The sequence below is a fragment of the Aristolochia californica genome, unplaced genomic scaffold, assembly GCF_029961685.1.
Source record: "Aristolochia californica isolate CCGP_79_NKW_82.1479 unplaced genomic scaffold, dmAriCali1.0.hap1 SCAF_9, whole genome shotgun sequence".
NCBI classification, from domain to species: domain Eukaryota; kingdom Viridiplantae; phylum Streptophyta; class Magnoliopsida; order Piperales; family Aristolochiaceae; genus Aristolochia; species Aristolochia californica.
The window spans coordinates 30,967,389-30,992,012 of NW_027182290.1; the positions used below are offsets into that span (position 1 = coordinate 30,967,389).

At 37.7% G+C, this 24,624-nt stretch overlaps 2 protein-coding genes, 1 long non-coding RNA gene and 3 pseudogenes across 4 annotated transcripts; 3 read left to right on the forward strand and 3 right to left on the reverse strand.

Moving 5' to 3' along the window:
* On the reverse strand, positions 1-1,531 carry LOC137940038 (uncharacterized). The gene is made up of 3 exons (XR_011110309.1): positions 1,500-1,531; positions 978-1,040; positions 1-223 (listed from the first exon to the last, which is right to left on the reverse strand). It is a non-coding gene; the product is annotated as an uncharacterized lncRNA (long non-coding RNA).
* A 1,177-nt stretch (positions 1,532-2,708) lies between these two features.
* On the forward strand, positions 2,709-6,126 carry LOC137942205 (adenylosuccinate synthetase 2, chloroplastic-like; annotated as a pseudogene).
* A 1,538-nt stretch (positions 6,127-7,664) lies between these two features.
* Positions 7,665-11,754, forward strand: LOC137940767 (uncharacterized; annotated as a pseudogene).
* Positions 11,755-12,247: 493 nt separating this feature from the next.
* Positions 12,248-13,320, reverse strand: LOC137942160 (dehydration-responsive element-binding protein 2F). Its single transcript, XM_068787852.1, has one exon. It carries the CDS (start codon positions 13,303-13,305, stop codon positions 12,433-12,435), a length of 873 nt encoding a protein of 290 aa, XP_068643953.1. The 5' UTR covers positions 13,306-13,320; the 3' UTR covers positions 12,248-12,432.
* A 968-nt stretch (positions 13,321-14,288) lies between these two features.
* LOC137940768 (benzyl alcohol O-benzoyltransferase-like) lies at positions 14,289-15,774 on the reverse strand (annotated as a pseudogene).
* Positions 15,775-16,612: 838 nt separating this feature from the next.
* LOC137941127 (uncharacterized) lies at positions 16,613-23,995 on the forward strand. 2 transcript variants are annotated; one of them, XM_068786397.1, is made up of 12 exons: positions 16,613-17,082; positions 17,227-17,297; positions 17,946-18,029; positions 18,167-18,460; positions 18,674-18,813; positions 19,277-19,364; positions 19,483-19,662; positions 19,742-19,903; positions 21,231-21,424; positions 22,382-22,532; positions 23,486-23,648; positions 23,792-23,995. In XM_068786397.1, exons 1-12 carry the CDS (start codon positions 16,641-16,643, stop codon positions 23,860-23,862), a joined length of 2,040 nt encoding a protein of 679 aa, XP_068642498.1. In that variant the 5' UTR covers positions 16,613-16,640; the 3' UTR covers positions 23,863-23,995. The 2 variants fall into 2 exon arrangements, with proteins under 2 accessions (XP_068642498.1, XP_068642499.1); XM_068786398.1 differs by having other exon boundaries at positions 17,230-17,297.
* The last annotated feature ends 629 nt before the right edge of the window (positions 23,996-24,624 follow it).

Sequence of the window (24,624 nt, forward strand, 5' to 3'; positions counted from 1 at the left end):
GGTTCTCTCTATCCTTCATGTCATGTCCAAGGAATCAGAAACAAAGACAATTATTTACAACCAAATAATTTGCTAATAGAACAAGCATTATGAACCATGCGTTTACATGATGTTAAGCCTTTAAAGTGCTGCGGCATACCTTTGGAATACATCCAAGTGGGAACAGAAGGCGTCTCAGTCGATCTTGTGAGAAATGTGAGAGGAAATATGTCTGATCCTTGAGCTACAACATATTCAGCTGCATCAGGCAATGAAACCTCAACACAAACAAATAAGAGAAACTCTGAATCTGTTCTAATGATACTGAAATTTGAAATGAAACTGAGCTTCTTTAAAAGAAGAACCGGTAGTAAAGATCTTTTAGCATTTTTATCAAGTGTATACTTCCTCAGGACTGATCAACACAAACTAGACTAATTCACAAAGAAATGAGAAAAATAACAGCCTCATAAATCAGTATAAAAGGAATTAAATGCAGATCTTAGAAGTTTACCCTGTGCAAGGACAGCTTTAGAACAGAAGGTCCACAGACCCCCAACTCAAAAGAAGGGTGCATGATATGTTCATAGGGTCCAAGAAGCAACATAATCAAACTGTAATTAAAATAACAATAATAATAAACAGTAGTAGTATTCAAATAATAATAACATCATTATTCAAAAAAAAAAATCTTTTGATGCTTGCATAGCTAAATTCAGGATAAACATATGATTCTTGTATTGCAGAGTATATCTGGTTAGGAGTACAGACAGATTCGTACTCTTCAATAATATCGGACACCTTAATTAAATAAAGATTTATCAGGACAAAAAACAAACTCTAAACTGAAGAACAAAATCAGGACATAGGGTTTATAAACAATAGCAAGAGAAACAACTCCCCACACTGAGCTAGTACTCATCTGTCAAATGCACAACTTCAAGAGGAACATCAACCTAGATACCGGATCAAGCACAAATTTAACTGTAAGGACTTACTATGAAATGGCAGAAGCTGCTGCATATGCTGATTTTCTTCGTAAAGTAAATTCAGTAGTTTTCCTGAGATAAAAAATCTAAATAAGAGGACTGCACAAGAGATCTTACTTTGAAACTTCTTTATCTGGCATACCCAATAAAGCAGTTCTTTTTCTGATCATTTACTGAACAAAGATTGCTTATATGAACACATATTCTACTTGTCAGCGACTATCGATGGACTTTGGGTTGAATTTTAAGATTATGTTCAAGTGTCACTAAGTTTTCTGCTTTATTGGCTACTACGTATAAGAAGGAATATACCTTCAAATGTGAACCCACTACACACCCATATATATATATAGAGAGAGAGAGAGAGAGAATAAAGATTTTAAAATATTTCAAACAAACATAAGCCTACCTTTAAATGCACATAGATATGAGATTTCAAACCAACATCTCAGGTTAAGAAAATCCTCCTTCCTGCTACACATGATTCAGATATTATGGCAATTGCAATTGTTTAAAAGTATATGATATTACCTGATTGCAAACAGTTTGGCATACTTCATATCTTCATCTCATCGGCAAGCTGACCGGTAGTTGTCGAAATCTTCCCAGAAAAGATCAAATATCAGAACCAATGGAAACTTTTTTAACATAATAGTTAAAGGTCACTTTTAGCCTTTAAAGTATGGTCATCATGTTAAATATTTCCTCCCAGCATCAAAGAAGGAAGGAGATAAACACCCAAATGAAAACTATTAAGGATAATTTCTACTGTTGCATTTGCTTTCGTAAGGTACTTCATCGAAGATCCGTTCCCTCAAGCAAGCTTTAGAGCACTCATTATTTTTCATGGTCAATATCAAAACCAATATATAGTCCAACGATTTTCCACACGCTTGTCAAATGCCGATTGCAGTACAAATAAGAACGGTTTGGGACGATAAATAAAAGCTCATGTGCAATTGTGCATACGACAACGAGAAATTTCTGATCTTAAATGACCATAAATCACTGCTTATGAAGACTGCCAAAACCAAAACTTTCTAGATTCATTACCATAAAGTGTATAATAAAAGACGGGAAATTGAGAAAGGAAAACCACGCAGTAAGCTTCGTATGTTACGAAACTAGCATAAACATTCCGAATTCCACACTACAGCTTTAGTAAATAAACGAAAAATAAACAATAAAGAACAAATAACAACAAATTAAACATGAAAGAGCAAACATTGATACCTGAAACCAGATTTTCAAGAAGTAGGCAGTGCACGAATGTCCCAGCTGCATGGGGAAGCCGAAGAACAACACTGCTATCTACACCTCCGCTGAGAAGAACGGTCACAATGAGTAGATTTTTGGGCATCGAACAGGAAATATATGGTTGGATATCGAAACTGGAAAGTGGGACGGAGGATGAAGTACAGAAGAAACAGATAAAGATCTTGAAAAATAAACAAATTTTAACGGACCCATAACGTTTGAAAGAGAGAAGAAGGAGAAATATTTTCCGAAATTCGGACTTGCGACAGAGAAGGGAGGGAGAGCCGCCATTGCTCTTGCAGGAAAGTGAGAAAGTCCCCTCGAGGTACCGAAGTCATGCTGATAGAGAAATAAGAATGAAAGTGGGCCTTGTTCCGTCAGAGAGCCCAATACCAAATTTTCTTTTCTGGGCTAAAAGTTTTTTATATTTTTTTTTGTATTTGAGACAGCTTTCCCTCCGGCGAGAGGAAGCAGCTAAGCGTCATGAACCTTTCAGCTCCGCGCTTCGACTCCTGCCTTTCTCCCGCTTTACGGAGGAGTTTCAATGGCAGGAAAAGTAGAAGAGGAGTGGTCCTCGACCATATCAGTGGTTTTAGAAGCTTCCGGAAAAGCATGCATGGTTCCCGGCGATACCTGATTTCTGCTTCTGCTTCACCTCAGCTGATGGTGGAGGAAACCGGCGACCCACTTGAACGAATTGGGTCGTTGAGTCAGGTCTCGGGAGTTTTGGGTTGTCAGTGGGGAGATGAAGGGAAAGGGAAGCTTGTAGATATCTTAGCCGAGCACTTCGATATAGTTGCTCGCTGCCAGGTAAAGTTTCTCTGTACTTCTACTTCCCCGTTCTGTATATCCTGCTGTTTTTGTTTGTTAATAGTAGAAGGCCTTCAATATTCACACACCAAAAGAAGTCCTTGGCACAATTTGGATGTTGATTTTTTTTCTTGTCTTCCAAAAGTGAAATAAAAAACTTTTCTTTGTTATTTTTAATCCGTTTTCCTTGCATATTCCTTTTTGTTCTGCTTAAGAATTTTGTATGTATCTTTTTCTCAAAAACAAAAATGTATGTAGAATTTTGCTTGGTTGTTGTATTATAAGTTTGCTCTTACTAAATTTAAAAGTGACTGCTTCGCTCTTAATTTTTTAGAACACTCTTTGCATACAAACCTTCAGGTCTTAATTGCTTAGAATGCTCCTTCTGCTGTTTTGTTTATACTATTCCAACTGGATGTCAAAATTTTACATAACTTGTTGCAGTTATGAGGTGGATTTCTTTAATTTTGGTGTCATAGATTTGGGCTTCTTGAATCTGAATGTGGCAGTTCGTCGGCTGGTAATGCTTGTTACCGGTTATACATGAGTTTTTATTCCACATTGTTCAAAATCGCTTGTAAATACTGATAAACACTTCTCAACAATGAGCAGTAATGAGACATTGACTCTCTTTCTTTAATGAGAAGACATCAATGATCGTGTCAAACAAGTGAAGCAAGTATTTTGCAAATTAACTTCCTAAATCTGTGTTTTATGAATGGTTGCTGCCAAAAAATGAATAAATTCGTTCAGCTTTGTAATCTGACCTAATTTTGTGTACTCTTTTATCTATTCTTTAACTGATACTTTGAGATGGACTGGATTAGTCAAATGCTACATTAATCAGTTATGTCAATTGATATCAGTCAATTATCTTGAGAACCTGTTTTATTTGCTCGCCATCGTTTTTCATAATTATGACACTGAATTGTTTATAAGTAGTTGGTTATGTTTTTGATAATTAAATACTTGTAATTTTTGACTGATGAAAGCACTTGCTTAGATATTTTTGTTCTTGATGTAAAGGTGGAGCAAATGCTGGACATACTATTTACAACTCTGAGGGCAAGAAGTTTGCTCTTCATCTTATTCCCTCAATGAGGAGACTCTGTGTGTGATTGGAAATGGGGTTGTAGTGCATGTTCCTGGCTTCTTCAAAGAAATTGACGAACTTGAATCTAATGGAATACCCTGTCAGGGAAGAATTCTGGTATCTGATCAGGCACATTTGTTGTTTGACTTCCACCAAGTGGTTGATGGGCTAAGAGAAGCAGAGCTTGTAAAGTCTTTAATTGGGACAACTAGGAGAGGCATCGGTTCATGTTATTCAAGCAAGATGATTCGGAATGGCATTAGAGTTAGTGATTTGAGGCACATGGATATTTTTCCTGACAAACTGGATCTTTTGTTATCAGATGCAGCTTCAAGGTTTAAGGGGTTTAATTATTCCCGTGACATGCTGAAGGATGAAGTAGAAAAATATAAAAGATTTGCAGAACAATTAGAACCCTTCATTGCTGATACTGTACATTTGATGAATGAATCCATCTTGCAGAAGAAGAATATATTAGTTGAAGGTGGACAGGCCACCATGCTGGATATTGACTTTGGTACTTACCCATTTGTAACTTCTTCAAGTCCTTCAGCCGGTGGAATCTGCACCGGCCTTGGGATTGCTCCCAGAAGTTTGGGTGATCTGATTGGAGTGGTGAGTGGATTCATGGGTCTCTTACTGTTGGAATAGCAGACATAAATACGGCATTGTATGTGCAGAACCGACCTGCAAGGGGGAAGCCATTTGAAGTGCATGTCATGGATGCTTCACAGTCCAAAGATTTCCCCAGTCAGATAAAGCAGCTAACTATGGAAGCTGAAAGAAAGATCTAAAGTTCACCTTCAACTGGTAAAGAAAGGAACTTACTAAATAGGGATAGGGTTCTCCTACTGTTGAGATTTCTGGACTGTGTGCTGTTCATGTTAAGGCATATCAAATGGCTGGTCCAGATTGTCTGCATACATTCAGTTATTGATATAGTATCTTATTGGAATCATTCTTTTGAAGCTTATTTTCATGAAACAATCTGCTGCAGGTAAAAGCCTACACAACAAGAGTTGGATCAGGCCCATTCCCAACAGAGATCTTAGGTAAAGGAGGGGACCTCCTAAGGGTTGCAGGAATGGAGTTTGGCACAACTACTGGACGTCCAAGACGATTTGGCTGGCTTGACATTGTCGCATTGAAATATTTTTGTCAGATAAATGGTTTTTCTTCACTTAACCTCACAAAGCTAGATGTTCGAGAAATTAAGTTGGGGGTTGCCTACAAACAAATTGATGGCGAAGTCCTCAAATCATTTCCTGCTGATCTTTATACTTTTGAGCAGTTACAGGCAAGTTTACATTCTCCGTATCGTCATCAAAAGAAAAACAATCCCCATTTATATGCCATTTATATTCATTATCATCCATTTAAAGTAATCTGCATATATGTGAGAGAAATGCTTTCATGGTATGTCAGAGGCATATTCGGTGGACAACTAAGCAGCAATCTAATCGTAGTATACACAGGGATTGTTATGGAGCTTGTTAATCCTCTCTTCTTGTTCATTCATTTTGTTTTGTTTATTTATATGTACTTTTGCCCCCCATGGTTGTGGAGATCTCCTGATTTAGTTCTTAATCTATTCAATCGCTTGAATTGCTTGTGGATTGGGCCTTTGGCTCAATTGCAACATATGGGGTTTGTGGTATAAGGCTTATAACAGGTTTTTAACGTTAAAAAAGAAAAAGAAACTTGAATTACTTCTTTCACTTTTATAGATGCTTTCGATGAAATAAAGACAGGAGGTGAAAGATTGAAGGATTTTCTCTCTGAAGTTTTGATGGGTCTCCTTTTGTAAAATCAGGTTGTCTATGAAAAGCTGCCTGGGTGGAACACTGATATCTCCTCCATCAGAAATTATTAGGACCTGCCTTTAGCTGCTCGACGGTATGTTGAAAGGATTGAAGAACTTGTGGGTGTACCCATCCATTACATTGGCATTGGACCAGGCCGTGATGTCCAAATTTTCAAATGATTCTCTTTTTGTTGGATATTGTTCTTGTCCATTTGATAAGCTATTTTAAGTTATTTCTGTAGAGTCTAAAACCATGTTTGAGTGTTGGAAAACTGTTAGTGGCGTTTATATTGTCGGATTTTTTTAAAAGTTGCTTCATCGCATTTCAAATTTTCAAGTGCAGTATCAAAGATACTGAACATTTCTCTGGCATGTAATCATGTTAGCTAGGAAGAACCCAAATGAAGGAAAGGAGGATAGGGTCAACTCAGTCAAGGTTCGGTTTTCTTCTTTTTAAAAGTTGATTTATTTGCAACAATACCATTTACTTCATTATATTTACAATAATGTCATTATCTTAATTTATCATTAAAATTTTAATAAAAATAATAAAAAGTTTCAAAATGACATTAACATTAGTACATTGGATAATAAAAAAATTAATTATTTAAATTAATTTTAATATATACAAATAATGTGTTTTAAAGAAAAAACTGATTATAAAAAGTTTCTTTTTTATCAACAATTGATGATAAACTCTAATTAACTATAAATATCCTACAAAAATTTCATAATTATCCCTTAGTTATAATTGATTTTATTTAAGTAAAGTATTTATATTAAAAAATATTATGATAAAATTTAAATAAAATTTCAACTAACTCCAATTAGTTGTAGAAATATTTCTTGTATCAAAGACCTATGGATGAGTATCGAGCTTTGTAGGTCACACTTGACCTTTCTATTATAGACGAATCACCCTCGACTCACCCCCCTGATTTATCTCTAAGTCTAGTCATGGGACTAGTGAGTTCCAATCCAACTCATGCGACTCGACCTAGGTTTTTATATATCATAGTTTCGAGTCTAATTAAAAAAAAGGGTATTTAACTATTTTTTTCTTTTTCTTACATGAGTTAATATAATGGGATGATTAAGTGATGTAAATAGGTCAGGTAAGGCATATTTGAACCCTTAGAAAAAAAAATTTGACCATTATTATTCTAAAAAATAGTTAATAAAAATAAAAAAATAATCAAATTCTCTTTTCACTAACTATTTTTGGAAATAATAATAATCTAAAAAAAATCTTTTCTTTTTTAAGGGTTCCAAACAAGCCGGTTGGGTACACATAAACCCAACTATACCGTAACCAAAGTTGAGCTCATCATATCGAAATCACTATCCCAAAGTCCATTAGGGTTCTCTAAATTTAATCGACCCCTCTATTATCATCAATTAAATTCTCAAGGCACTAAGCTTAAAACTGTTTAATTAGGCTCAACCTAACCTTGATCAATTCGTCCATTTCCTTGGACGAATTACTGGGTCATCTGTAGAGTTAGGGAAAGGTCCACTAAGGCTTCCTTTAGGGTCCAAGCCCATTTGTTGATTTCATCCAGTGTTCCTCTTTCCTTCCGACTCTCGAGAGGAGCCACGAAGACTCAGGCGCAGGCTTCATGGCTTACAGGACTCTGCAACTGGGAAGATTTTTAGTACAAACTGACAGTATCTAGCCATACAACAATCAAACTAGCTTTACCGTAGTTCGTTAGTTCGTCTAGCTCGTCCAATGGAGGGAAGCAAAAAGAAATCATCTGCCATGTCGCTGGAGCAGTTCATTTCACTCATGACTCCACTACTAGATATCGACAAGGCTAGCACTTTCTCTTCTATATTTTCCTTTTGTCATTTTCATCCAAACTTGTGCATTTCCGGTCGCTTGGCAATTTCAGCATCACATTTGCACTACATCGCGTTACAGTTCACAGTTGTGCGTTGATTTCTCATTTGTTTCCTGGTGTCATTTACGGACTTGCTAGTTCCACGAAACGGTGTTCAAATTTGGTTCTTCGGTGTTGTCTAAATTATTCAATTCGTGCTTATGGCGATGGTTTTGGGTTTAAAGTTGTTGTTTATAATTATGTTTTTAATTTTGTGCTACTTAGGTGTGAGTCAGTTTTTGTTTCTGTCTGTGGTTATGTATATACAAAATGAGAACAGTTGGGTGTTCCAGTGTCTGTTTTCCCGTTGAGCTTTATGTTGGGTCTTGGTGTCCTTCCTAGTTATGAAGTCGGTGGATTATGTACTACTCAACTGATCATCCAGTGTCTTCAATCTCTTACTAAGATTGTATCTGTTTCTTTCCATTTACTACTTCGAGAGTTGACCAAATTTAGGACAAATACTACATACTGAATAAGTGATAAATGCTATCAAACCTTTATGTTATTCAACTTAGCTTAGTTTTTGTTTATCAATAGCTCAAGTGTTTCATTTCTTGCTTATAGGAGGCAGAAAATTCTGCATCCATGAATTCAGGATCATCAATAGATTTGGCTCAGAAGAAAGCCTCTGTCATTCTTAATCTGAAATGAACAGATGCTCAGGTATGGAGGCATGTTTTCTCTCTTCTAAGTCTTAGATATTGTTGCCATTTTGTTCACTATACTTTGATTTCAGACTATGGGAAAAGCTCTTATTGAGTTCCGATCGACTAAGGGAGATATCCTTCCAAGCCATAAGGTAAGGAAGCTCACTATTGAAAGCCACTGAAACAGGGCGTTGGTCCCCATTTAGAATAATTGATTATATGGACTCATGGTTGGTAATTTTGTTCTTAGTGTACTTCTTGTTGCTTGTTGTCATTAACACAAGTTTTTTTGCAGGTGTACACAAGGTGCAGTTGAGGTGCCTGCCCTCTTAATCCAATTTATATGCTTTTCTTTTTTCTTTGGTTTGACATATGAAGCATTGGTAAGCTAACTGCAGTTTGGGCCTCATGATATGGTTGTCCTTGAACCTAATAGAGGTGATACCGGTTCAGCTTCACTTGGACAAGGTGTAGTTTCATCTAAAGGTAATCTTTAATTCATAAGATGCATCAAATAATGGTTTTTTAAAGTTTTAAATTGGCTATTGAAATATTTTACTGACATTTTGTTGAATCCTTTGAAAGGACTCTTCCATTACTGTAGCTTTTGATGACATGCCTGAGGATGGTTTAAATGGTCCTTTATGACTTGAGAAGGTTGCAGATGAGGTATATCTCTTATTCAGGCTCTTAATGTATATATTTGTTTTTTTTTTCTATTGGTTCTTTTAGTATCTAATGTTTTTTATAAGCATAAGTCAACATGGTTATTTGGTGCTCTTTCCCAATTGTTTTTCTGTGATTTTCAATAAATAAAATAAAATGGTTGTTTCTAAATTAAGAGAAACAAATTTGATCTGCAGATAGAACTGAAAATTCATTTGTTGATAATTATTTCCATAGGTCATCCAAAAAAACAATACTTTTTTGTTTCTTCACTCATGTCCAAATTTAGTGCAGGTAACATATCGCAGGATGAAGGATGCGATGATTCAACTAAGTAAAGGCGTGCAAAAGGTACCAGCCACCGATTTAGTTCCTGCTTGATTTGGAGAGAAACCACCAAATTTGTCAAACAAAGCAGTTCCTTTTACTCCATGGTCCACTCCCAGGTGTTTGTTATCTTGATTTCTTTAGATAACTATGCTTTGATTGATTTTCTTTCTAATAACCTAATTAGCTATCTTTAATTGCAAAAAGATGCCATTGCAAAGGTTCTTGCATCTGCACAGTGTTTTTGTTGCATGGCCCCCTGGAACTGGGAAAGAACAACAGTGCTGGAAATTATCTTACAGGAAGTGAAGCGAGGATCAAAGATTCTTGCTTGTGCTGCTTCTAATATTGCCGTGGACAACATTGTTGAGAGACTATTTCTTTACAGGTTCACTGTGCAACTGTGTTTGCCAAAAACTTTTATTCTAGTATTGGTGGTATCTTCTCACTCAATTATATACCATATGCTAAATTTCATTTGTGTGATTTTATGTTTTAGCTTGACTGTTGGTCCTGAAGACTTGGCTTGGTGTTTAAGCTAAAGGATCCACAATAATAGTATAGTATTGTAAATAAGCTAATAACATAGAAGTTAAACAAATATAGTTTCAAATTCTTTGTCTGGTCTTGTTGTGATAAGTTCCAGATTGATGGATTCATTTGTGTGTTTTATATTTGAGGCTTAACTTAGCTAAATGGTCAGCAATAATAGTACAGTGTTGTAAGTAAACTAATAATGTTAGAAGTTAAACAAGTGCAATTTCAATTCTATCTCTGCTCTTGTAGTGGTAAGTTCCAGATTGATGGATTGACTTGTGTGAATATTTTTGGCTTTACCGTTGGTCCTGAAGAAGTTTGTTTGGTGCGTAAGCTAAAGAATCAACAATAGTAGTAGTATATTAAACAAACTAAGAATGTAGAAGTTAGACTACTGCAGTTTCAATTCTTTATATTCTCTTGTAGTGATAAGTTCCAGATTGATGGACTTTTATCTTCCGATGACCCTTTTGTACCGACTTGATCTTCTTTCCTGTTTTTCCTTCTAGGTTGTAGCTTTTTCTTTTCTTTCGTTCTGTTGAAGGTGATTAGCTTGGGGCAGCCTGCAAGATTACTTCCTCAAGTATCGAGAGTGCATTTGATGATCAGGTATTCCATTTGGACTTTAAAATATGCTGTTTCTTATCATTGTTCTTGCGGTTCTGTAGATCAATATTTGTTTCTCAAGTAAGAATAGTGCTTTTTTTTACTCCCATTTTTATATCTTATCTTTGGACTTCTTGTAAGGTTTTGCGAGGGTTAATAGTGCTCTTGCAAATTACATTCATGAGGAAATTAAGGTAAGAAATCTAAGAACTCTTAACATTTCAATGTGGCGGTCTGAATTCCCTTGATTATGATTAACAAGCTGGCAACATAATATCTCTAGATGTCATGAACATGTATGATGTGTTTTTGGCACCATCTTAAAGACAAGTAATTATTGACCACATGCCATCTTTTTTTTGTATCAAGAAATTACATGTTGCTCAAGTATTTATAAAATGGCATCAGAAGATATATACTTTCATTAATTCCTTGGATTATTTATTTTTGTTTTTATATATCTCTGTAGGTTGTCCAACTAAAGATGTTGAGAACCAATAATAACAAAGCTGAAGGAGATGGAGGTATCTACAGTTGATGGCTTCCAAGGCCGAGAGAAAGAAGCCATTGTAATGTCTATGGTTCGATCCAACTCAAAAAAGGAGGTAGTCCTTACATTTGCTTATCCATTGTGCCATTTGCATGTTTTCACCTCCATGTTTTTCAGTTTTATATGATTGGGTAAAATTTTCTGGCATTTGTGTCGTTAATAAGAGGCATGGCAATGTCGTTCATTTTGCAACTATAAACTTTTTTTTCCAAATTTTCTCGTAGGTCCTGTATCCAGAGTCCGCTAGAAACCTCACCTGTCATTAAAACTCAACATGGGTGGATGACCGCTTAAGAGCTTCATCCATTAGGGTAATTTTTAGTATCAAGTTACCCAAGGAAGACTTTTCCAAAAGTGGGGGTCTGGGTCTGCAGCTATATGTGCTTTACATGGGAAACGTTAAATATTGGCTTCATATGCTGCAGTCATTTGCGTATGATTGTCTTGCATTTTTTCTTATTTATTTGATTGGGTTACATATTTTGGCATTGTTACTTGTTAAGAAGAGGCTTATCAGTGTAGTTTCATCTTGTACCCAGCTTGGTTTTCCTATCTCTTCTTTTCACTGCTCTTGTAGGTTCTGTGCACCCCGAGTATATGTGACACACATTTATGGAGTCCCACTAAGGTGGGTCACAGCTGATGAGTTTCACCTATAATGGCAACTCTATAGTAACAGAGGTCACCCATGGTAGACTGTGCCAATGGTGGGTCCAGGTCTGCAGCAACCTGTGCTTTATGTGGGGACACCTGCTGGTTCCCTGCTAGCTGTTGGTAGTAGGGCGAGAGTACTGCTCTTGCACTGATAAACTTTTTCTTATATTGTGAAGTTTTGCTTTTTTTCATGGGGTCCATCTCTATCACAACTTGTTTCATATGTTCAATTTCCACCTCAGGTGGGATTTCTTAGTGATCATAGGCGAATGACTGTGGTGGTCAACAATGTTGCATCATTTGTGACACCGAAATGGTCAATAATGACAGTTTCTTGAACAAAAAATGCTAAAACTGAACAAAAACTATTATTATCTAAAACCAGCTAACAATAGCTCTGCTCCAACTGTATTCATACTATCCATGGATAGGCCGTGAACTAAGAAGCTGACTACAGAAAGACTACCCTCAATTTACTCTTTGTTATACTCTTTAACTATTTTCTTGCCTGGACCATAACACAAGGGGCAGATGCAAGAGGCCTAAGAGAAGGAATTGCGCTCGCTGTTTCTAAGTTTATTCGAGTGGTTTCATTGAAGTGGCTCTCTACCAAAATGAGCCTACGCTTTAGATATCCCACAGAGAAGCTGGGAAGCTTGGTTCTTCGTGTGGATCATTCATCTGCAAAATACTGCTCCCATGATGATCAACCAGTCCTTGCATTTCCATCAGTACGTCCCAGTTGAACGACATTTGGTCTAAACTCGTGATCTCTGATGCAGGGCCATCGATCTCCTGTGAAGATTCTGGCAGCTGAAGATTTTGAGCAGCATGACTCCCCTCGGCTCCGCCTTCCTCTTTATACATGCCCAGCTGCTGCAGAAACTCCTTGAGATCAATCTGTGGTCTCTCGCTACTTGGAGACGGATTTTCAGGTGGGAGACTGATAACTTCCTCTGCCATGCTTGCCAGAGATTGTGGGCAAGTGTTCACGTCCATAGCTGAAAACTCGGAGTTCAACTCAAGACTAGAAGCAGCAGCAGCAAAAGATGAAGAAGAAGATTGACTGAAACTCCCATTCTTCTTGAGTTCCTGAAGCTTCTGATGAATGACATGGACATTATGCTGCGCATTCAAATTAAGCAACCCATACGAAGGAAACAGGGAGATGAAGTTCTTGGAAGGAAACCATTTGAATCTTTGAGCAGCTTTGTTGGCAGGATAGTAGCTGGAATGCAGGTGTGGCAAGTTAAGATACGCATCAGGCCCATACAAGCGCCTGGCTGCTTCGTCGTAAGCCATGGCTGCTTCTTCCGCCGTCGCAAAAGAACCCAGCCACAGCCTCGTCCTCTTCTTGGGCTCTCTGATCTCCGCCACCCATTTTCCCCACGTTCTCTGCCTAACTCCCCGGTACTCGCAGGAAGCATTCTGGGGACCCCCTTTGCCTCTACCGGGACCTTTCTTCCACGGCTTAAGCGGAGACTTTCTGGCGTTGTCCATGGAGAAGACGATCAAACCGAACACCAAGCAATCTGGAGGAGCCTTTGGGAGCGGCATGAGTAATATGTAGCGAGTGAGAGTTCACTTTGGTTTAAATGTTTTCACGTTCAGAGTTTTGAAGCTCATGTGACCGTTCGTAGCTTCGGATGCTTTCAAATCTTGGAGATATTTGGGGGATTGAAATCGGATGAGCATCAAAAACCTCATTTTTGAAGATTTTACAAAGCTCATCCTTGCATGGGTTCATGCACGTGAGTTTCATGACATTCTACGTTCGTCGCGGACGGATTTTTAATCGTTCGATTCACCAAGGAAATTGTTCGCGACAAGGTTGTTTGACCCCGACATCTGAGACTAACTGAAATTTGAATCGGACCGTCCGAACCGAGTCAGTAGTAGAAGTATGGGATGGGCTTGGAAGAGTTGGGTCCATCAGAGATCGTCGGGTAGAGTAATCACATATGCAACGTGGAACGATCAAGGCCAAGTGATTCGTAGGCTTGCGAATCGACGCCGTTGAAATGAGAAGTGTATATGAATGCGGAATTAAGGACATTAAAGAATGAAGAGGTCCACCTCAAAACATTTTCCATATTCACGAGCCCAAATTCACATGTCGTCCTGCAATGGGGCCCGGGTGACCTGATTCCCGGGCAACTCACCTTTTACCCATGCTGTTCTCTCAAGCCTCTGTCTATTTGGCCGGAGATGACAGGGGATTCTGAATCATGAGCATTTTGTGGATAAGATAACATCATGCATCACGGACTTGTTATTGTTCTTTACGTGAATACAGGGTAAAATAACCTGCGTAAAACCCAGAAGGCAGGTACAGCAATTACGTTCCACAAAGAAGACTTTTAACATGTTATATGATCATCCACTGTGCCTTACGCGGATTTCTTCCTGAAACCTTTCCACGGCGAGCGTCTTCTCCTTTGCTCGTCCGGTTCGAGATGTAAAAGCTGGCGACGCCTGGGTTCCTACCCACTTTGGCGATTCCGCCGTAGACTGGCGAGCCCCACCAAAAATATACTGTTCCGAAACCATGCCCCGTCGAGTCCGATATGTGATATGTGCCGACACTTGACGCTCGGGGTCGTCCCTTGACCACGACCGAGTCGGCCGTCGATCTCATGGAGCTTCTGCCTGAGGGCTTGGATCTCTTTCTCGCCGAAGAAGAAGCACCTTTCGACCTTGTCGTCGAGCTGAACGGAGGTAGTCCCCTCGTCGTACTCGAGATGGGAAAACGACGGTCGTGGGGGGTCCCGAGCATTAAGAAGCACCCTCTTCAAGACAGGGACGACGGAAGGAACCTGCAGGCCTCGCGCCACCTCGCCCAAGGCCACCATGAACTGGCTGATGCCGGCTCCGTCGCACATGGCGTGGTTCATCATCAGTCCGAATACGAATCCTCCGCAAATAAGATGGGTCACCTTCAAGCAGATCACCAGAGATAAAACAGGATTAAGTGATCTACAAACATGATTATCCTTATCATAGATCAAGTGTCTGTAATCCATTTACATGATCACAGATAAACAAAAACCAAACAGGGAGTCAATAAAAATTCCCTCGGTCACTTCGAAGTAACTGTCAAGCAGTTATCCAACTACTCCTCGACTACTTTACATTCTTTAAATTTAAAAAGTTATTAAATTAAATTTTTTAACTGGTAATGAATCTAGTAGAGTACCATGTATCCATCTTTAGTAGAAGCGGAAATAAATTAAGTAATAAAAGTGGGATTAACGTATGTTTAACTACCTGAATTAAGAGTAAACACCAGGGACGTCGTAGAGGAGCTCTTCAATGCATGGACACGGCGTCTGCAAATCGCCAAATTGCAGGAGATTAATATCTGCGTCGACTTCAATGAATATGACGCCTTCCCCCGTCGTCTCCACTATAAGCTTCCCGTTCGGAGCTTCTCTGATTCTCCCCGCGAACGGAGCAGTTTCCCGAGCGCTTGCTTGATCACTCTCGCCGGGTCTCGCCTTTCCATCGAGGGACTCTGGGCGTAGAATTGGACGATAGGAATCTGGTGACGGAAGCTCTCTTGGTCGTCGATATCAGAGAGCGGCTTAAATTCATGGGGAGTGGACGTGGCCGGAGGGACCAGCTGTAGCTCCTGCCTTCGAACGCAGAACTTCAAAGCAGAAGACATGGTTAATGATTAACTAAAACTAGTAGAAAAGGATTCAGGAATGTGAAGGCAGCGATGAGAACTGAGTTCGCGGGTATAGCTGGTATTTATAGACTGAGCAATATCATATCGGTTGGCTTTTGAGCGTTCAGCAGTGCAGCTTCTCACCTTTCATTGAACACTCCCGAAGCAGGTAAAAAATCTCCCACCTCGTACTGCCTTTGGGATTCCTTCGCGGCATGCACCGGAGTTTTCAGTTTGCAGGGGTCCCCATGGAGCCGATGAGCTCGTACTGGACTCTGGTCCTCTGTGTCAGAAACCATACAGTGAAGATCCAATTTCAATTCAATGCTCTCTTCATGTCCACTCACGGATAACAAATAGTAAAACGCTTCTCCTTATTCTCCCCTAACGTTTTTGTGCTCAATATTACTATAAAAGAAGTAAAGATTATTCAGTCATTTCAATGGCGGAGTCTCTATAAATGACGGGAAAAGTACTCGATCGAGCTCTACAACAAAGAAGGCGCCGAATGGGCGGGCTTATTCGTTTTCAGTCTGCCCGACTGTAAAAGCAGATAACCAAAACGACTGCCCATGGACTCATGCAAGGAATGGAAGAAAACACGTCGAATAGAGCAACAAAGAAGATCGGACCACGACATTTGTTCTAAACTCCGTACCTCAAATTAGCGTCTATGTCTACATGGATTATTCAAAATAAATATGTTGATTTTATGGATGAACGAGATCAAATATATTGAGTTTATTAGTTGGGAAAGAAGTTTCTTAAGATAGTTAGTCATTTTGGGATAGGCATTGGACCTAACTTCGCATAGTATATGTGGGCCTTCACCCAAATTATCCAAGAATAGTTCACATGAATTAGTGAAAGCAAATATATTAAGTTTATTAGTTGGAAAAAAAATTCAGCTTTGAACCCAATTTCACAATCAATCCCATTTTCAATGGGTGTAAAATATTTGGACAAAATTATATGGTACAGGAAGCCCATTTGTAGCGGTTGATGATCACGGGTCGTGGAGCTTCGGTGGGCGTCTAATCGGTTCTATTGTGTGAGACCTGGAAGCCCGAAACTGTCGATGATGCCCTCCCTACTCGTGCGCCGAAATTTCAATCCGACACTAAATCCGGATGATCCTGAAAAAACTGCCAAAATAACCACGCCCATGTCTCATTGCTGCTCGCCACTCGCCATGGCAGCTACGGAGCTCTGTACAGCATCCCAACTTTCCGAAAGATTTTCTAGGCTTAGGCTTTTTTCACTTTCTAACTTTCCGACGGCTTCCACCTTTTGTTTCTCTCTAACCTTATCCAGAAATTCTTCTTTGCATCTTTCTTCAACGCTTTCATTCAAATCTTTTTGTAATATCGCCAAGTGTTCCAAAACATCCCTACTTAGGACTGGGGCTGTTCCTCTAAAATGCCTTGCTCAGTCGTCGGATTCTACTTTTTCCAGTGAAGAAGAAGCTGAAGAAGGAGAGGAGCTTCACGGAAATGACGGGAATGAGTCGGACTACCATAGTTCATTTGATCACGAAGAGCTCGAGGAAGAAGCGCTAGATGCTGTGAGGGAATATTCTCTATCTTTATCCCGTCAATTGAGGATTGGTAAGCTGAATTAGTAGGAATTTGATTACAAATTTTTATCTTTTAGTAGGATTAGAGAATGCTGGTGTTCGTGTCGTCTTCTAGGGATGTCAAATCATTTTATTTTATTTCCATTGTCTTATTTTTTTATTATTCATTTTGAAGAAGAAGAAGATGATGATGATATGAAGGAAACCGGCAGAAAGAAGAAGAAGCAGAAGCATTCAGTTGAACAGGTTAACGACTGCTTGTTATTCAGTTGTTCATCTATTTATTTTGTTCTTTTTTTATTAGGGTTGGTAAAATATTGCGATTGCGGCTTGTTTCCATGTACTCATTAGTCATTACTGTACAAGGAACACTATTTAATCTGCTCAGCAGCTTGAAATTTTGCTGTTGGGTTTCTTGATCTTCTGATACTTATTAAAGGAAAATACTGGGGACGTGGGTTGTAACAACATTACTGACAATATATCAAAGGAAAACACTGGAAATGTGGATTGATAACAAGATTACTGACAATAGCTCCACTTGAGAACAACCTATGGTGCCCATGAAGCTAGACAATGATGGCCCCTTATTTCTACGGCACTTGGAAGTAGAGTCTAAAGTCCCTCGCCTAACAGGATTTTAGAATTTAAATGCATGGATCTTATGACCTTGCACTGAAGGTGTTCTTAAGAGTATTCTTTTAGAAGAAAAGAAACAAATAAATTGTTATTCAAATCTTTTCTTCTCTTTCTTGCATTACACATATTCACATTGAAGACAACAGGAACATGGCAAGTTCGGGTTTCTTTGTACATATCCTGCATAATATTTTATGAGTAAAACTGTTTCTTGAACAACGGGTTTAAATGAATGCCTTCTAACTTTGATTGCAGGTACCTGATCATCTACTTCCTAGGGTGACAATTGTTGGGAGGCCAAATGTGGGTAAATCTGCCTTGTTCAATCGTCTTGTTGGGGTATGCTGTTGTATCTATCATTTTTTATTAACTGGTTTAATATGTACTTTTTCTCTGTTTAGTAGACTTTTCTGTTTATGTTCTAAGGCATTGCAGATTGGCCTTTTCAGTTAGTTGTATTTTCCAATTACTTACAGGGAAATAAGGCAATTGTGGTAGACGAACCTGGTGTTACCAGAGATCGGTTGTATGGCAGAGCATTTTGGGGTGCTCATGAATTCATGGTTATAGATACTGGGGGGGTTCTTACTCTTTCAAAATCACAATATAATGTTATGGAAGAGTTAGCTATTACGACTACCATAGGCATGGATGGGATTCCTCTTGCTGTCAGAGAAGCTGCTGTTGCAAGGATGCCCTCAATGATAGAGAAACAAGCCATCACAGGTGTGGAGGAGGCATCTGTTATTATATTCCTTGTTGATGGGCAGGTACTCTGCCATTACCACAGCACCTATTTGACTTGAAATTTCAGTTTCTTTATCTCATCATGCATTTGCCAGGGTAAATCAGTAATAATCTGTATTATATTGCTCTATGTCGAGAAAACGTGTTGCTGTCACTTAGTTTGTAATTTTTAATTCAAGTTATAGAAATGTCAACTCATTTCTTAAATCAAGGATGACATAACAAAAACTGAACAGGCAGGTCTGACGGCAGCTGATGTGGAAATAGCAGACTGGCTTCGCAAGAATTATTCAAACAAGAGCATCATTCTTGCAGTAAACAAGTGTGAGTCCCCACGCAAGGGGCTCATGCAAGCTTCAGAATTCTGGTCTTTAGGGTAAGATTTTCTTTAATGTATACAGTTTTGAACAACTATTCCCAGTGACTGCTCTCTTAGCTGTTTTACTTTTAAGTTTATCTCCGGATTCTTTGTATGCTTGTGAACATGCTAAATCACATACTCTACCAATTCTTGGATGATATGTCATCTAATACAAACTAATGAGATTTTAGCAGAACATAAGAGCTTCTGGAAACTTGACCATGCATTTGTTAATTTCATTCTCATGGTTTTACGCAAGCAACTATAGTACCTAAAATATTACCAGCATTTGGAATCCTTAATGGTGATCTTGTATCTAGGATTTAAAGGAGATAAAGAAAACAAGTTGCAGCGAACCTTTCATCTTTTTCAGGTTTTGATAAAATGAATGCATGCACCATTGCATGAATAAATGCTTGACTACAGATTAAATAGGAAACTTGTATAGCCCTTTTCTCATTTTTAATTGGTCCATTAGGTTTTCTCCAATCCCAATATCTGCTATATCTGGGACTGGAACTGGCGAGCTTCTTGATCTTGTGTGCTCTGACCTGAAAACATCTGAGGTAAGCTTATTCGATGGCTGCATGACATCTATGCTTAAAGATGTTTTGACATGAGAAGAGTGAATGGGCAAACTTTCATTCATGATGATGCTACTTTGTTTAACAAACTACTTTTCAGGCTGTTGAAAAAGCTGAAGAAGAGGAATATGTTCCTGCAATTGCAATCGTTGGCCGGCCAAATGTAGGCAAAAGTAGTATTTTAAATGCATTAGTTGGAGCTAACAGAACAATAGTCAGCCCAATCAGTGGGACCACACGCGATGCAATTGATATGGAATTTACTGGATCGGATGGACAGGTTCTTGTACTCACCCCACCTGACCTTCTATTGATACCAAAACTTGTTTGTTTAGACCCTGATATCTTGTTCTGTACAGAAATACAAACTTATTGATACCGCTGGAATTAGAAGAAAAGCTTCAGTTGCATCTGGAGGAAGTATAACAGAGGCCTTATCAGTAAATAGAGCATTTCGTGCTGTTCGCAGATCTGATGTGGTTGCTCTTGTTATTGAAGCTCTTGCTTGCATCACAGAGCAGGTTCATGTGGTCATTTAATTACGTGTTATTATTTAATTTATCTTTACTCAGATGCTATTAGTAAAGTTCATGGTATATGCAGTTTTATCTTTCTTTTTTTACATGTCTTTTCTGAAATATGTAATTATTGTTATCAAAACAAGAAGCAGGTCACATGAAATCCATTGTTGGGTATAAGCAACATTCAACCTTGAACACGTTTTTCCATGCATAATAAGTTGTAAGTAGTGTTGTAAAGCAAGACATGAAATTTTATTTCTTTTACTTTTGAGGGGAATCTTTTAGATTTATTCAACAAAGCTGGAACTGTAGAACTTTGGGAACTTGATAAAGAAGGAAAAAACTGAATAGGAAAATCACCTGGAGCGCTCACTGGTAACAAGTATTACTAAAGTTTTCGATGAGAAAAAAATAAATAAGAACTTTGTTATATTGATTTGTAGCAACAAGCAAGAGGAGATGCAGAGTGCTGAGGATTGTGTAAATTGCACTGATCCAAAACTTAATGAACTAGATTTAATCAATTCTAGCCACCCAGACCTCAAAAGTTGTTGCGGCAAGCTGAGGCTTTTCTTGAGCCATATCAATTACAAAGCAAGAGCTATCTTAGTCAAGTGTCTTTGATATAATTTCTTGCCATTTATGAACTGGTGGAATAGGCCAATCAATATGGAGAAAAATGGGCCTGGTTGCACAACCAGGATCTATGATTTATATGAAATAAGAAGATGGAATCCATGGGCTTCCGGTTAACAACTAAAGCAGAATGATTATGGAGATACACGGGGTTTTACTACAAAATGAGTGCTCCATCTATTTGTCCTCATAACAAGCAGAGGCAACAATTGGCAATTGGCAACTGTCAACGTCATGAATCTTTCTCGCAGCTGGATATGCTTCCACTTCCATACGCACTAAGAAGAAAGCTGAAATCTCGAGATATGCATTAGACTATGTGCCTCATCTTCTGCATTTTTGAGCTGCCTTTAAAACTCTGCAGCTTCCTAGTCCAGTACATGAGTAATGGAAATGAACTCATGATCTGAATTTTTTAGCAAAATAAAGTGTGATGACTTCCTATGCTATAAACCAAAATAAGGATATATCATCTTTTTTGAGTAAATGACATCCCAAATGTAGTGCAATCAAGTTGTAAGGTGCACAAGTAACACTTTTTATCTTAAGCCTATTTGCTGACCTGTTGATTTTGTGAGTGCTCTGAAAATGTCTCATGAAAATGTTGTTCCAATTAGTCTGTGTTGTTTTGCATACTATTTTTTCAGTAAAACCATGTAACCACCTGGATCTTTCTTCTGTTATGACATAGGATTTCAGGATAGCAGAAAAAATTGAAAGAGAGGGCAAAGGATGTGTCATTGTAGTAAACAAATGGGATACTATTCCAAATAAAAATCACCAGACAACAGTATACTATGAGCAGGATGTTCGAGAGAAGCTCCGTGTACTTGACTGGGCACCGATTGTCTATGCAACTGCTCTAAGTGGTCACAGTGTTGAGAAGTATGCAGTAGTTAACATTTTACATATCCTCTTGCTTCAAGTTCCTTTTGATTTTAATGTGCTCAAACGTGAAGTTATTTGTCTTTGGAGATGAGAAGCGTTTGAATTGTCTTTTTGATACATCATCCTGCTCTAATCATTTCTGAACATAGTTCACTGTAATGATGCCTGAATAAAATTATTCACTTTGCAGTTTTCTTGCTTTCATTAAATTTGAACTCTTATCTGTGAATATGATATATGATGGACACTAGAGCAGTAATCATGATAAAATGGCCTAAGTCAAGCCACCAGCTGATCCATTAAAGGACAAGATATTTTACAACCTCTTGGTTTCATACCCCCTTAATCCAAGACGAGCAAATGATTGGCTCCTGAAGGGTTCTCTACTAGGCAATTTCTGCAGGCTCCATCCTTTTGAGTATTAATCTTATTCCATGCCCATTGTCAGGAATAAAATTAGTTTATGGAATTTTGTTAAATAGAAAATACTTTAAAAAAAGTTAAATGTCAGTTAACAGCTTTTTAAAAGCTCACTCTTCTAATTGCCTTCTGCAACAGTAAGACAATCGAAAGGCGATCAACCATATTTGAAACTGGAAATGCATTACTAATTCGTACTTTGGATGAATGAAGAGGCATAAATTTTCAGTGATTGGTTGGAATTGTTTCTATAGGAAATAGTTAAATGTTTTAGTTATTTCAGATGTATTTTTGAGGAATAATAACCATATACATGTTGCCTCAAGATGTGTATAATTCAACTTGGGTTCTGTGTAAGATCTCTCTCATTTAATAGCTGGATCATCAGTTGATGGAGGTTTGAATGCGCAAGAATTTCTATTTTTACTATAGATACAATACTATTTTATAAATCAAGATAATTTACATTCTAGTTGCCTTTTTTCTGGTTGTATTTGTTATTCCTCCACTTATTCGTTGCTTCTTTTCATGTAGGATTATCAGTGTTGCGAGTACGGTTGAGAAAGAAAGGTCCAGAAGACTGGGTACGTCCATATTAAATCAGGTCGTACGGGAAGCGGTTGCCTTTAAATCACCTCCAAGGACCAGAGGCGGAAAGAGAGGACGTGTATATTATACAACTCAGGTTATGCTATATTCTGACTCTCAATCCCCTTACGTTACCCAATGCATCGCACATGAAGAGTATTATCGTTAATACTTAAAACCTAATTATATAATTTTTTGCATTTTGGTCTTCAGTATGTAATTAGATGCAAACCTTGCTCTAGTGCACCTGCCTTCATGTTAAAGTGGTTATTGTTACAGTTTTGAAGAGCAGCAGAGAGGACCACCTAATTTTTTTCAGCATACATGCTCGTGTAGCAGCCACTTAAGTTCTTCCTCTGATAAATTCCAAATGCATCTTTTGACTCCATAAAATGATAAAATCCCCTTGTCTTGCGTTGGTTAGATTTTATAATCTTGTGAGAACAGATCCCCGTCTGTTAACATTCTGAGCATCTTCAGATGTTCTGGTTTAATGAACAGTGATTTTGCTCAGGAAATATCTCCAATCCCATTCAAGCTGCAGAATTGACAAAGAATTATAAAACATTTTCAGGGCATATATGTCAGAGTGGTTTCGTCCACTCTTGTTAGAGTCTTTGCTTTCCGCATCTAACAGACCGGTCTTTTGAGTTGTATTGGCTAGAGTAGTACTAGGATGGGTGACCTCCTGGGAAGTCCTATTGGCTAGGCGCCCACGTTCCCCGTTCGAATCCCAGAGTTCAGCGGTTAGAACCCGGGAACGGTGGGTGTCAGAGTGGTTTCGTCCACTCTTGTTAGAGTATCTGTTTTCCGCATCTAACAAACCGATCTTTTGAGTTTTATTAGACGTTTGGGTTATATTGGCTAGGTGTCTAGAGTAGTACTAGGATGGGTGACCTCCTAGGAATTCCTATTTGGCTTCTCCCGTCTCTTACTCTTTATGTTCTCCTTCCTTGTGTTATCTCTTTGTTATCATAAACATCACCATCTTTATTCTATATCATAATATTTAACACACATTTGTGGAATCAATTTTTATTGACCATGCAGGCTGCTATTCGTCCACCCACATTCGTCTTCTTTGTCAATGATGCAAAGCTTTTCCCTGAAACATACCGACGTTATATGGAAAAGAAGCTACGATCTGATGCAGGGTTCGCTGGCACACCAATCCGTCTACTTTGGCGCAGCCGGAAAAAAATGGATAAAGAAGGTAACCAAAAGAAAATTTCTCAACGCTTAGTTTTAGTTTATTTACATGATTGTCTTGCTTGGAAGTCCTTAGATTTCACACTAGTTTGTAGAGTTAAGATTATTCGCTTCTTAAAATAATACTTTCACTTGTTCACTTTTCAGGAAGTGCTTCGAGTAGCGGCCGGCAATCATCTCCAGGGTCAGATGCAAAAAATCTGGCTATGGCTGCGTGAGAGTTGACCCAACAGATTTGCCTGATTGTTATTTTCATAATCGTTTCATTATGTGGTCAGTATCCAAAGGTGATACCGTGTAAATAACCTTTATCTGCATATTTTGTTTAAGATAGTTTTTTTATAAATCATGAATTACCTAGATTCTTCAATTAACTTAAAATGAAATGAAGATTTTAATTCATATTTAATTCATCCTTGGGTACTAGTATAGATGAGTTTAAGTGCACTAGAAAACAAATTCTAGTGTTAGTGTCCCAAAATGAAAAATATGATATAAACAAGAGAATGAGTAACTTTTTGTAATATACTTAAAATAGATAATTAACCAAAAAACATGTTTATTAAATTTATAAGTGATTTAATATGTAGTATTAAAATATATTAATAGACTAATTAATGAAAGATTATTTAATTATTTAATTATTATAAATTAATATAAATTAATATAATAATTACGTGTGATTAGAATAAATTATAAAAATAAAAAATAACATAAGTAAATATAATAAAGAAATAAATTATTATTTTTAATAACATAAGATATATTTTAAAATTAAAACCCACTAATTTAATAAAATAATAAAAAATTAATGTAATAAATAAATATATATTATTTTATCAATAACATAATATATATTTTTATGTATTATTAATTAATAATATATTGTCACAAAAATTTAAATCATTGGTTTAATTAATTATAGTAATAAGATAATTAATCCAAAATAATTTATTAAATATTTATTTTCACAATATTTT